Raw genomic sequence first — 14,635 nt, forward strand, 5'->3', positions numbered from 1 at the left:
TCCTCCCCAAAATGTGTCGTTTTTTTTTTCCCCCTCTCTCTCAGAAATCAATGTCTGCGTTTGTGCGCTTTAATCTGGCCTCTGATGACAGTAAATCTTTATCTGTTTCTGGGCGAGCAGCAGTGAGCGGCTGACACCATTTCCCATCAGAACAAAGAGCCAGGCCTGTGTGGACTCTAGGAGATACATGGGGCTCTAATGTGGCTGGACATGTTTCAGCAGGGCCATTAATCAGAGCCAGTGACAGCACAGACCTGCCGGGGTCGTCTCACAGCCGCATCTTTTCATCGGCCCTCAGAAAGCTGAGCAGTCCGGGAGCAGGTGGATGGAGATCAAACCTCGGGTCTGCCCCCGTTATCTCTGCCGAGATATTTCTATCTATGTTTTCACTCAGATAAATATTTTACCAGCAGATAGTCAGGTTCTGTTCGAGTAGCGTCACAACCGAGATTTATACGGAAACGTCTCACAAAATACACATCGGTGCCATTTCTACGGCCTTATGACCACTTTCTCTTCAGAATAAAACTAAACTGATCATCTGAGAGTATTTTAGAGAAAAATCCCAAATACGCAATAAAATGTCAACATGTTAGCTGTGCGGGTAAATAAATAACAAGCCAATCTGAAGGATTAACGTGGACTAAACACCAAATGAACAGTGTGTGCTAACAGACATAGTATGAAACCTGTTTTGTTAAATTGTTTTCACACAGTAAATAGGTAATAAGTCGCTTAGTGAGAATGATAACGTCTCTCCTCACCATGTGTGGCCCTAAGCTTTACTGTAAATGCCAAAATTAGCTTTATAGTTCAACTGACGACACATTTTATGTCATCTAGCGGTGAGAAAAGAGGCGACGATGAAACCAGGTTCATGTTTCCATTTAAGTTTGATTCAAGATTAGTGGTAAATAAATGTGGATGTAATTTAATTTCCTCTGCATATACAGAAAATCTGGCATGTTTTCTCTTTATTATTATTTATTTTGATTTATTGGCATTTGAAATAAGTTTCTGTGCGTCAACTTAACCAACACAGATGCCAGCTGCTGCTTCAAATGTGATTAAACCTATGTTTATTCGTGTATTGGTGTAGAGATATGAAACACTCGTCACCGCAGACCGGAAGTTAGCTTAAACTTGAACGTTACGTCATCATTTTAACGGTCAAAACACCCGAACAGAACTCGAACACAGCAGAACACACCTTCTCACAGGACCGTTGTGTTTCTGCGACACAAACCAACACGCAGCTGACATGACACCACAACTTGAAGACGAGGAATAAAGAACCGTTTATATTTATCTTCACCTCACCTGTAACCTGCTGCGTGTGCACATGCGCAAAGAGATGAGGCCGGCATCATCTTCTTCTTCTACTATTTTCTTCTTCTTCTTCTTCTTCTTCTTCTACTTCTTCTTCTTCTTCTTCTTCCCGTTTAAAACTGCTAGCACCATGGTTACAGGTCGGGTCAATGGTTATTTTTCTGAAATATAATAATAAATATTATTGTATTAATATATCAAATGATATATTAAATGATAAGAAGTAATTTATTTACACTATGGACACGTTGCATAGTGTTTTCACTATAACCACAGATTCCTTTAAGCTATTATGAACAGATACATCTACTGCTGGCATCAGAATCAGATTTATACTGTCTGTTTACACATGGAGGGAATTTGTTCTGGCAAACACAAACAGATAATAGGACAGTAAATAATATAATGTTCAAATATATGGAGGAATACATAAAGAAGTCTGTAAACTCACAATCTGATGACTGTCTGAGCATGTTAACCTGCTAGAGGGCGCCAGAGGTTAAACAAATCCACCAACTGCTCAGTTAAATCAATTCTGCTGCATGTGTGATTCCACAGGTTTAATCTGACACATTCATTTATTTAACATACAGGAAACAAAGATTTTAATCTGGATTCTGAGACACAGATCTTCAAGAATGTGTCATAATTAATCACCCACAATAAGTCTCTTTTATTATTTGATAATCCAGCAATGGTCCATAACCTCCAGTTTTAACAACAGCAGTCAACATGCAGTAATGCATATTATTGAGAAGATTTATCTCACACACACACACACACACACACAGAAGTAGCCGGCTGCTCTATTTACAGCCTCCGCCGGGAATTATTGTGTGGTAATCTATTGTTAAACATCTTTTAGAGTGATGGATGAAAACACCTCTGACCCATGCTCTCAATCAATTCATTTCTAATTAGCTCATGGTATTTATGACACGCTGAATGTGCGACGTGTGTCTCAGGGGAGAGATGGAGACCTCAGCTGCCACTGAGGGAAACGAGGAATGGGGAGAGATTATCTGGAAACAGTATCGATTAGCATACAAGATCCAAGAATGAATTCCCCACCAGCAGCAAATGAGATGAAACTATAGATGATTTAGGAGAAAGCGAAAAATACAAATAACTTAAATTTGACAGCTCATTTTTATCTTTTATTGCTTGCAGAAAATAGAAAAAATATATGTTCAGCCATGTTTGTACAACACTGACATCTGCTGTTCAACTAAAGTAACTGCAGCTGTTGATTAGTGTGTATGTGTGTGTGTGTGTGTGTGTGTGGCCGTGCTTTAATTTTCAGCAGCAGTAATGGCCTCAGGGATGAAGTGGAGCGAGTCTCAGAGGAGAAAAGAGAAATCATTTTCTTTTATTGAAGGAAGAAGCAGCACTGAAAAGAAAAACTTCTTGTAATGAAGTCATTTATTTTCCTCCCTTAATGTGTCTTTAATCCATTTGACAGTTAATGGAAAATAACTCATTACATAACGGAGTCCTTTATGAAAAAAAATGAAATGTGTTTTTATGAAACAGAGAGGTCAGGGAGCTCAAACAAAGCACATCTGCAGCACATTGTGTTTTTCTTATCAGATGTTTTAGGCCTGGATATGCTGCAATATTGATATATTTCTGATTACACAAAATGAAAACAAAACATTTGGCCTTAAAACATTCTCACACTTAAAAAAAAATGATTTTATTTCATTTGATGTCTACATATTTTGTTAAAGAGTTAGCATGCTAACTAGCATGGGCTACATGCAGCATCTACTTTGCCTTCATCTCTATCATTGTCAGCCAACAACCAACCTGCATGATGAGCTGCTGCCGGGGAGGACCGTGCCTCCTGTTCTACACTAACCACCTTTACCAAGAGAATGTAAAGACGATACTTCCGGGCATTGAAAACTTCCGCTGTTCTCATATCTGCTGCCCACCTGACCCAAAACACAGCCGCAATGTAAAAGTATCTCTGCTAAAGTAAGTCTGGAGCATCATTAGAGCCAACATCCACCCCTCCTCCTCCACCTCCTCCACCTCCTTATCCTCGTTTGGCCTAATGTATGAGAATGCGTCACCAAAACCTCTGTATACTCTCCATTGTCTGCTCCCTGGACAATACATTGAATGACATTTGACTGTGGAGTTTAAAGGGCTGCTGTATTGTTGTTTTCTCAGACAGAGCTCTGGACGCCATCATTCAGCCTCACGGGCTCAGCAGAACACAGCTCAGTGTGGTAAGACTTACTGTGGTGTGTGGTCTGTTTACATCAACTGCACTGAGCAGCATCTCTCCACTCATCCCCCTGACATTGGAGATTACACAAGCCTTTATTTACCTGCAGGATGTCCATACGTTTATTAGAAAACATCACATTTTAGACACATTTTCCTGCAAAAAGCCGTCTGTAATTAACCAGCGATGACAATCTTTTGTGATATATACAAGTGTAGTACATTAATTTGTCACTTTCCATCACTGACTCTCAGAAAAACACATTAAATATAAACAATGAAAGGGGAATTGTTAAAGTAAATAAACACTTTATCCTCTTCAGCGTTTAGAACAGTAAGCACGGCTAATTTTAAGTGTCTGCTTTCACTAACAGCAGATCCAAACTGAATATATAAACAGGACAGCATCTGCTCCAGCCTGAATACATGTTCAGATGCATTATGACCTCACTCCTGCGCTTCTTTATGGCCTCATATTAAAGCATAAATTCTTCATATTCACATGCAAATGCTTTTTCTCTGCAGTATAAAAGGCTGCTCCACTTTCCTGCAGCCTAATAATGACTGCAGGGGAAAAGAGAATGTGGATGACTTGTTTTTAAAAGTTATCTAAATCAGTCGGCCTGAGGGGTAAACAGGAAACAACATGTTATCTTTGTGATCAGAAAAGCAGGTAAACCAAATAAAGATCGTATCACATGTGGTCCATGCATTAAAAAAACTAAGTAAGTCAATTATTGATGGTTTTGAAAATGTTATTTATTCATATCTTTGTACAGTTTATGTACACAGACTCACTTCGGGGTTTGTTTCTGGTAAATAAATGTGAAAACACTTCACTTTGTGTGCGTCTACACGTGGACACGACATTCAACTGGAACCACCAATCACAGAACAGCTCAGAGTCACCATGGAAACAAACGATGGGGTCAAATGTTTAGGCTTTTTTTTTTGGGTGATGCTTATACATCTGGTGCCTCCCTGTGGTCATATGAAGTCGGTGCACCTTTGCCTAACCTTGGAAACTTCACGTGGTTTTTGGAGGCGGTGAAAATGATCCCAGAGAGGGCGGACATGTTGGACAGGGAGACAGCGGAGGAGATAATCCTTTAAATGTTATTTACTCTCATGTACCTAATGTTCTCTGATAAAGAGCCGACAGTACATAGCGTACAGATTCACCAAACACTCAGAGCTCAGTCGGACGGCCTCATAAAGGAGGTCTTAGTTTCACTTTCAGTGGTTTACAAGCTCCATTACTGAGGTGTGTTTGAATCTGAGAGATCGTGCAGCTTTCAATGAGCCTCAGCCTGGTCTCAGTGCATTATATATATTTCCTTAAAAGGAAAAATTTCTTTGATTTTATGGAGCCAAACTATTTCTACACACAAACGACAAGGAACACCAGCATAACACTCACTACCATGGTCAGTGTTGTAAGAAGAGTTGTAACCATGGTGTCTGAGACCCAAACAATGATTTGTTTTCCCCTAAAACCAACGCTGCAAGTTACACCCTAAACCTAACCATGGCTAAAGTCAACAAAACAGGGTGAAAAAGTCAACGTAAACAACAACAGGAAGTAAAATCCAAGTGCCAAAATGTGACAGCTCTCCTGGCTGAAACTGTTCCTGAACACGGCTGTGCCTCCACCACGCTTTCAAGGAATTTATCACAACTTTTGGTGCCATATATATGATGCCATGCAGTCAGCACCTGATCACATAGAACAGCAAGGTGCAACAGCACCACCATTAGCAGGCTGAGGCGCTAAACAAATGCTATCAAACATCAATAATCAACCAGAAGCCGAAACATCCACCATCAAAACAAAAGGACCAAAAGTTGCCGAAACAGTTTTCCAAAACTCATCTGCCTAAATTTGGTCATTACACAGTTGATCCACTAGGGGACGGTATACAGGACGTTTGAAGTTCAATGTGGCGTGGTGACTCCGCCCACTTTTTGAGTTATCCAAAAATGAACCTTGAGCTGATGCAAGCTGATCTGTGACACCACCTGTCCGTCACAATAATGATCAATACATCTACCACACTGACTCTTACCTCCTGCTGACACATGTTTTATAGTAAGAACATCTTGTTTTAACCTTATTTTTTACAGTGTTTCCACCTCGACCCTCCAGAACCTGGACACGGTGGCGTCAGAGCATCTTACTGATCTGAGAGTCATGACCTTTGTAGGTCACGCTGATGTTGGTGGACGGCGCCGCCTCCATCCTGCTGCGGAGGTCTCTGGTGTCGTTCAGAGGACACTCGCTGGGCGCCCGGCACCAGACCACCTGCTTGTAGGAGTTCCTGAAGTTCTCGGACAGGAAGGCGTAGATGATGGGGTTAACGGAGGAGTTGCTGTAGGCTAAGCAGTGAGCCACCATCCGGAACACGAAGGAGGCCTGGTTCAGGGGAAAGGAGCCAAACTCCACCCACAGGTGGACGATGTGATGAGGCAGCCAGGAGAGGCAGAAGACCACCACCACCACGAGGACGGTCTGAGCCGTCTGGAGATGATATAAATGGACAGATTTATCAGAAGACAGAGAAACTCTGAGCAGAAAAACAGAAATCACTTCCACCAACCTTCTTTTTGGAGAGCTCGGACTTTTTGGACACGTTCTTCAGCTTTTTGTGCAGATGATTTAAAACCTGCAAACCCACAAAGACACGAGCTGAGTCCCTGTTTCTTTAGTCCTCGTCATTTTAATGTAAATCAATCAGTCCTGGAGGGCTTCACCTTCATTACAAGCCATATTTACGCAAAAAAACAAACAAACAAAGATAAATAAATTGTGATTTTTATCATAATATATCCGGACTGTCAAACTATATATATCTATCATGACTTTAAATCATTTTTGTGCTCCAGAATCTGCCACTGACGCTGCGCTCCCATTCACCCTGATTCATGCGCACCCACCTTCGCATAGCAGACAGATATGAGGGTGAGAGGCAGGACGTATCCGAACACGAAGGTGCACATCACGTAGACCTTCCTCTGGTGGTCCGGCCAGACCTCCCAGCAGAACGTGTTGTTGTCCTCCCTCTCCACGATGCTCTGGTAGTGCGCAACCGGAGCTGCCATGACCAGGGACAGTATCCAGATCAGCACCACTCCGAGCATGGCGTGTCTCCACACACGGATCGACGAGGACTTCCTGGCGTGGACGATGGCCACGTACCGGTCCACGGACATCGCAGACAGAGTGAAGATACTGACCAGCATGGACACGGTGAAGAAATAGTGGATGAACTTGCAGATGAACGCGCCCAGCACCCAGGTGGGCAGCATGTAGATGGTGGACTGGAAGGGGACGCAGAAGAGGAGGTAGGACAGGTCCGCCACGCTCAGGTTGAGGATGAAGATGTTGGTCGTGCTCCTCGGTTGTCCCGGTTTACTGCGCGCCAGCACGGTGATGACCAGCGTGTTCCCGAGCACCCCGAGGATGAAGATGAGCCCGAATATCAGCAGAGACACAAAGTTATCGACACCGATCCCCAGGACGAGCTTCGCCGGCAGCCGCACGGTGTCGGTGCTGACGGACAGGCTGTGGTTCTCCACCTGCAGCTCCATGATCTCACAGGCGATGCAGAGAAGTTACATGTTGATGTGACAGCTGAAGCACGAGGCTCCGGCTCAGGTTGGATTAACTCCTGAGTGAAGAGGTTGGATGGAGCGCGCGCATCTGTCCTCCCCTTCCTCTCCAGGCAACGTCACCATGCCGCGCGCAGCCGGTCCCACCAACACCTCCCCACTGTGACCCGCAGCCGCTGCAAAACTCTGATTAAAGGACTCACACATGAACAGAACATTCACCATAATTTACTTAGACAGCAGCGTCTGTGCGCATGCGCTGCATAGAAGGGTGCATACACTCATGTAAATCAGCGATGCTTAGTTATTATTATTCCAAGACAATAGGCCCCAAAGCTGCTGACTTTATGTTGGTTTGACGTCATAGAGACAGACTGAAGGAACAAAGCTGATTGACATGAAATCAAAATCTATCATTATCAGTGATTGAATCCTAATGAAGTGTTGGATGATGGTGAAGTCAACAGTGAATAATATTCTGATCCTGTTGCTCTGATCATTTGTTATTAAGTTTGAGATGTTCTCTGGTCTCACCACTGTGGCCCCCATGTCCTACGGAGACATCGTCCACTTCCACGTCCTTCTGGGAACACTTGACAGCCCTGAGTGTTTATGTTGTCCACAGAGCCAGGTCATGTCAGCCATTCAGCAGTAACACGGTCATTGTGGTGATTGATCCACCTGTAGAGTCAGCCTCAAGTGGCCAGTTGAGGAACTGCAGTCATTTCTCAGCAGCTCCATCAAAGAGGAAGACTGACCCTGCTACATCTGCCATTATCACACAGCCACAGCTCTACATACATAAACATTTCTCATTTCAGTTCTTTACTGGTGAGGTTGAATAAAAGAAGTGAATTCTTCTAGAATAATGCTTTTTTTTGTGATGAAATTTCACTGACTGGCCTTTTTATCATCTCCATTGATCGTCTTCTGTCTTCTTTCATTGATCTGCAGGGAGCGGCTTATTATCCTGATGCTCAGACGGATCTGCTCGGGGTGGAGGGGGGGGGGGGGGGTAACCATCTGGAAATGACGGCAGAGATGATGCACACGCTATGTAACCTGAGAGCAGAGGCTGATGGTATCTGCGGGCCGCCCTTATCCTCAGTTGTTTGGAGCTCCGCTGGTTTACATGCTCCGTAAATTTACCTGAGGAGCTTCAGAGCAGGCGCTGCTGATGATGATGATGAAGATGAAGACAGTTGGATGATGCCTGACTCCCTCACTTAGCCTTTCCTGAATATTAGTTGCAGTCATTATATCAAGGGTTATTGTTACTGTTGGGGTTATGTAATTGGTTTCTCAGCTCGTGTCCTGAAGCAGCCTGAAGTTTCCATGGCGACTTGTGGCGATGTTATCCTCGCTTTCTGCCGGAGGAGAGAAGAAGCCAATTTTTCCAAGAAGTATATCAATTATTCCTGCAGGTGAAGTCATCATCAGCTCATCTGCACACAAACAGCAACACAAACCTGAATAAAGTCTCTACAGTCGAACGTGGTGCAATCCGGTGTGAAGGCCTTATCAGCTGTCATCTCATGAAGAGTTCAAGTTCACTGAGAACACTGTGCACCATGTAACCAGAGGAACAACTGGGACACATTCAGACACATAAAACAAGCTATAATAACTATGTAAGAAAAGACATCAAAGTGTGTTTTCTTAGAAATAAACAAATAATAAACATCATTTTTTGCAGCACCCTGTATGTTTTCTTATATTCTAATACTCATGATCTTAAGTGTGTCAGATGATGCATGAAGGTGTGATGTCTTCCTCTCCCGGACCTGCATCATCACCTCCCTGATCTTCTTTTATCAGCCTTATTAGGCACATGAGGAGATAAGCTCCTCTGGACCCTGCTGCTCCCCCTCTCAGGTGGTACGCCCTTTAGCTCCAGCTGCAGTGGTTACCATAGCACTGAGCCACGAGAGGAGACCACGGCAACAGCACATCCATTTACCCCAATAATTTCAAATGGACTTAGCTCGCCTGCCAAATAGCTGGAAGACCACAGACGGCCATTTGGGTGATTTACCTTTGACAGAGGACAGTGTTTGTCCGGCTTTGTTTTGGCTGCTCATTTGCCTTAATTTTCTTTCTCAGGCAATTACAGTTGTTTATGAGTCAGTGGAGCATAATGTCAGCCGGTCCATTCACGCTGGCATCAATCTTCAGACTCTGAGAAGTAAAGAAGTTTCCTGTGTTTGGTGTCATTTTCCTCTCTTGCTGTGGCCTTGTTTGTGATAAATAAGCTGATGAAACACAGCCAGTATTGTCTCGTATACTGCGCTGTGCCAAAGTACATGTTATCTCCAGCCACATCCGTTTGATTTTTATTGTCTACTTTCATGCTGTGTGCAAATAAAAAAAACCCTAACCCAAAAAACGATTACAAGCCTCATAAAAACATCAGACAGCGTGGCTTCAAACTCCACAGGACAGCTTTCAGGTCTGTTTTCAACACACACATACTCAGACTGAGTGTGTTAGTGTGCGCACGCACACACAAACACACACAGGAGGAGGAGGAGGTCGTTTGTCTGTGTGTGTTTAAATGACAAAGATATGTAACAGGTAATTTGAAGGCTTTAAAGGAGCAATTTGTAACTTTGATGTCATGATATCTGTTGAAGTTAGCATGCTAATCAGCTAGCTAGTGTGATATGTGCAAGCATATATTCTGACAAAGGAGGAAGAAGAGCTATTCTAATGCACCAAAAACACAGAGACAGAACTCAACCAACAACCTACCGGCCTGCTGCAGAGGCCTGAAGTCCTGGGTGGTCGGGGGGAAAGAGCTGCCATGTGACCCTGCAAGGCTAAACACAAAGCTAAGCTAACTGCCTCTTATTCAATGTCTACACTAAATACAAATAAAATGTCCACCACTTGTTTTCAAAGCGATGTCACAGCAGGCAGGTTGGTGTGCTCGCCTCATTTAGGAGAGAAACTCAAAGTGGTGGCTAAATCTTTTACATCAACTCCAGTTTCTAGTTTCTACGCCTTACTGGTGGAGTGACGGACTCTAAACTCCCACCACAGACAAAGAGGTGGAGGTGGAGGTGGAGGTGGAGTGTGGTCAGAACTCCACAGAGTCCAAAGCAGGTTTAGTACCAGGCTGTGAAGATGCTTATTTCTGCTGTAAAGTCTATAAGGATTACCCCACCATTGAAACCAGCCCCCAAGAGGCCAATGGGTGAACTGCAAATGTGGATCTGATGGCTATTCAGCAGGTTCAACAGCGCCCCCTTCTGGACAAACACAATTCTTCTTTAAAAGCAGACTGAATGTTGTGATGCTCAGTTCACACTCTCAGTCTACCTGCTGCAGTTCCACACACCAGCAGCAGGGGGAGCTCTTGAGGTTTGCCTCTGCTTGCATGTCCTTGCAGAGTGATCACTGTGTCCACAGAACACACAAATCACACATTAACACAACCAGAGAGGCTGTTTAATCAGTGCTGCTGCTCATGTAGTGGAGACAAACATGAAATATTAAGTATTCATTTGTGCTGGAATACATGGTTCTAAATGTCAAACGTAACTACAGCTGAAAAATTCATATGCAGAGCAGGACACTGAAGGGCTGATTTTACTAATTAAAATTTAATTGAATTACATTTAACTGTCCAACAACGATGGAGTTTGCTCCAAGCACATTTTCTTGGCAATCCTTGGTTCCAATTATGTCTGCCCTCTGTGTTGTCATGGGATCACATACAGATATAAATAGCACGTCCCTGCAGGCTGCATTATAAGCTCATATTATTATTATTTGCATTATTTACAGCTGCTAAATTACAGCTGCTGGGACAGGGGTCAGAGTTCCTGTGTAAAGTAACACAAAATTAAAACTGCTAACACACTAAGGAGCCTTAGACCTGCTTGTTAGCATGCTAATGTTAGCACTTCATTTCTTGTTTATCCATTGTTTGGTCCTGTGGCAGGGTCACGGGGTGGGGGGGTGGATTGCAGCTGTCATTAGACGAGTGGCAGGTCATGCACACACCTACACCCAAGTTAGAGTCGGCAATTAAAATGTACTGAAGCAGCATGCATGCAGAGGGGAGAGCAAACCAAGAACTCCTGCAGCACAGAATATGACATCTCAACAGTAAAATGTGTCCAAGGAAAACCCACAGAGTGTGGTGGAACTACTTTCTGCCTAACTACACCCAGCTTTTTCACTTATCCATCCATCTTCTAGTAACCCGTTTTGTCCTGCAGTGCAGGGTCACGGGGGACTGGAGCCTCTCCCAACTAGCTTTGGGTGAGGCGAGGTACACCGTGGACAGGTCACCAGTCCATCACAGGGCAACACACAGACAGACCATTCACACTCTACGGGCAATTTAGAGTCACCAATTAAAGGTAGGATAGGAGATTTCATTCTGATGCACTTTTTGTTAAATTAGTGTAACTTCTCTTTACAATCCGATAGCAACCGATTAGTTCGGCAGTTTCGCATTAAAACGAAGAATATGAATCATCTGTGGACGCTATAAAACGCTAAAAACATCAGCCAATCCTCCGGGTGGACCCTGCGCGGAGTATTGGCTGGTTGTCACTCTCTTCGAGGTACGTGCATGATGGCCGAAGTCACAGACCGTAGCTTGTCCTCAGGTAATGTGCGTCCATGTGATTGGAGGAGTGGCTTCGGGGTGAGAACTTTCGAAATCTGGCTGACTCTTACTGAGTTTTCAAAATCTCCTACCCTACCTTTAACCTGGCACGTCTTTAGAGTGTGGGAGAATGATGGAGTACCCGGAGATGTTTTTCACTCATACTCTGTAAAAAACTCTGTAAAGATAAACTGCAGGCTTCATTTAGAGTGTACTGTCCCTTTAAGAAAACATACAATATTTGCTGGTCTATCTGTGTATTGATATAGTTGCCACCCTGCACTCATTTCTGTCTTTTGCTTTCTACTTTTGCCATGATGAAGCATGGCAAGACATAACATTACTCCAATCCTCACGTTTAAGTACAGATAAAATACTTACAGGGTTAAATCACAGACCACATAGGGTCACAGAATAACAGTGATTTGTTCTATGGTTAAACAAAGAGGACACTTCCAGTTATATGGACCCTTTACATGGACCCTGGTAGTTTTTGGCCTGCGGTGCAAATTAAATCAATAAAGGCTTCCTCAATGGAAGAAAATGCTGTGTAAACATTCATCTGCTGTATTAAACAGCACTTGAAACCTTTTATAATACTCCTCATAATGATTGTGTCTCCGGCTGTGTGTAGATTTCTTTGGCTGACCCTCTGAATATGTGTTCTCCTGCATCACTAAAGCCGGGACGCTGCAGCTGTTAGCGGTGATGAAAACAACAGGCAGCCAACCTGCACTTCACAGGGGCGCGCTGAATCCCATCAGGCACACTTTGAATTCTGTGAAATCTTTTTTGGCATGAGAGTCGGAAACATCACCGAGCTGCATTATTTCAAAAACAATAAGGCTGCAGTCGCACCTTGCCAATCTCACGACTGTGTGAAGATGGAGAAAGCAGCACAGCACGAAGCAGCGACACTGATCCACTGCTGTGAAGCGCCGTGTTGTTGTAAACGACCTTGTTTGCCGACCGACATGTTTCTCTTCCAGACTGGAGGACATCGGCTTATTCATTTCTTTTTCATGAAGTCTGCTGAGAGATTTTATCGTGACTACACACTCACCTGCTCCCTGTTGATGTACCAGGTGCATAAAAGGACATTTTCACTGTAAAAGCTGTCAGGACATGAAATGTCTCAGGCTGTCCTCACCTCATCAGGGAAGGCAGCAACAGAAAGAGCCTGTGTGTGCATATCTGCCATGCTGTATTTATTGTGGCTCTATAAACACAGTGAAGATGCCACAATGATTGACAGGAAAAGGGAAGAGAAGCTTGTTAATGAGAGAAGAACTGTGCCACGTTTCATTCAACGATAAAGATGGAGTCGGAGGCCATCTAAGCTGCACCTGAGTCTGCTTCAGAGGTGGAACACAAGTGGAGCTGTGATGGAAAACTCAACGAACCCCCTGCAGCTGTATCAAAAGCTGCAGTTCCATATGTGGCCTCTGGGGGCTGAGTCAATCCCCCATAGACTCCCATGTCAAAATGTTCAACTTTACAGCAGACATAAACATGTTTACAACCTGGTACAAAAACTTTTATAACTCACTCATTTTAATGATATTAGGGCGTAAAATTTCCCACAATGCTTTGGGTTCTGACTTACAGTGTAAGTTTCCTGCTTCTCACCCGCCTCAGCTCCTCTCATGCATCACCTCTTTGCCTGTATTTGGAGTTTAGGTGGACAATGGCACTGCCAACATGGCGACAGTCTAAACCTCCCAGAGGGACTCAACACAGCTCTTCAGAAACCTACAGATGACATCCGGCCATAGTTACTGTATGTACCGTCTATACTTTTTAACCCTTTCCAGGTAGTTTTAACACCTGTTTTGATAAATTAAAAGAAATAATATATGTGATTTAAAACTCTGGTCTATGACCGTCAGTGCAAAAATGACACACTGGTCCTTAGAAAACTTCTCCACATGGCTGCCAACAAATGACCCACATTATCCCAAACAGCCTGAAATGACACCTCTCTGTGGTGATCATGCTTTGTGCTGTCGTTTCACGTGTCTGATGGCGACAGAGAGCCGCCTGAAAGAGAAGTTAAACTCTTACATTCTTCTGTATGCAAAGACTCTGTAGCAGCAGCAGCAGCAGCTCAAAAATATCCTCCGCCTCTCAGTTTGAAACAAGAGAGCCCGATATTGTTGAGATGCTGAACAAATGATGGTATTATGCTCCAGCCCTGCGCCGCACATCCTGCCAAATGTTGATGGAATCATTGGCTTTCAACCACCAAGACATTTGCATTGACTTGTTTACCGGCCAAAAGGATCGCTGTGAGGAAACAAAACAACATCACGTCTTACAGTTGATCCCATTAGTTCACACAGCTGCAGCGTTCAGACACACACTGCCCCAGAAAACCTCGATAATTCAGAGCGTTGCGGTGACTGTAAGGCACAGATCTCTGTGAAACAATCAGAGGTTTGAAAGGAGGAAGTGCAAGGCGTGGTGACATCAGCCGCCCGGCCTCGCAGCTATGCTGTCATCTGTAGGCATCTACAGGGACTGCCTTCGACCCGGACGGGTCATCCCGGGTGACATATAGCAGCACAAAGGCTTTTCAGCCTCCAATTAGTGCGTCACGACTCCTATGTCTCCGTGTTTTTACCTTGAGTCATCCATGGATTACAGAAAAATGCTTTTGAAATGAGAGCAACAATGCAATTTGACACTAATTCAAAGCTTCAGTCAAAAGGCAAAAAGAAGGAGGAAGCTTCTTTCAGGGTCAGACAGATGGAAACAGCAAAATTCCACTGATGACAGTGAAAGATATCCAGCCTTTATACATCTGCTACACAATAGGCCAAGCATGAAACACCATATAAA

General features: G+C 43.8%; 1 protein-coding gene across 1 annotated transcript; it reads right to left on the minus strand.

The window, feature by feature from the left end:
• Positions 1–5,728: 5,728 nt before the first annotated feature.
• On the minus strand, positions 5,729–7,162 carry galr1a (galanin receptor 1a). The gene is made up of 3 exons (XM_028399468.1): positions 6,499–7,162; positions 6,162–6,227; positions 5,729–6,082 (listed from the first exon to the last, which is right to left on the minus strand). The coding sequence occupies exons 1-3, from the start codon at positions 7,150–7,152 to the stop codon at positions 5,729–5,731; spliced, it is 1,074 nt and encodes a 357-aa protein (XP_028255269.1). The 5' UTR covers positions 7,153–7,162.
• Positions 7,163–14,635: the final 7,473 nt, after the last annotated feature.

Source organism: Parambassis ranga, chromosome 2 (assembly GCF_900634625.1).
Source record: "Parambassis ranga chromosome 2, fParRan2.1, whole genome shotgun sequence".
NCBI classification, from domain to species: domain Eukaryota; kingdom Metazoa; phylum Chordata; class Actinopteri; family Ambassidae; genus Parambassis; species Parambassis ranga.

Excerpts from the sequence above, each read along its gene's own strand:
- galr1a (XM_028399468.1), bottom strand. The coding sequence starts at position 7,152 with ATGGAGCTGCAGGTGGAGAACCACAGCCTGTCCGTCAGCACCGACACC. Across the intron at positions 6,228-6,498 it reads TATCTGTCTGCTATGCGAAG|GTTTTAAATCATCTGCACAA; the intron begins GTGGGTGCGCAT and ends GTGGGTTTGCAG. Across the intron at positions 6,083-6,161 it reads CCGAGCTCTCCAAAAAGAAG|ACGGCTCAGACCGTCCTCGT; the intron begins GTTGGTGGAAGT and ends TATCATCTCCAG.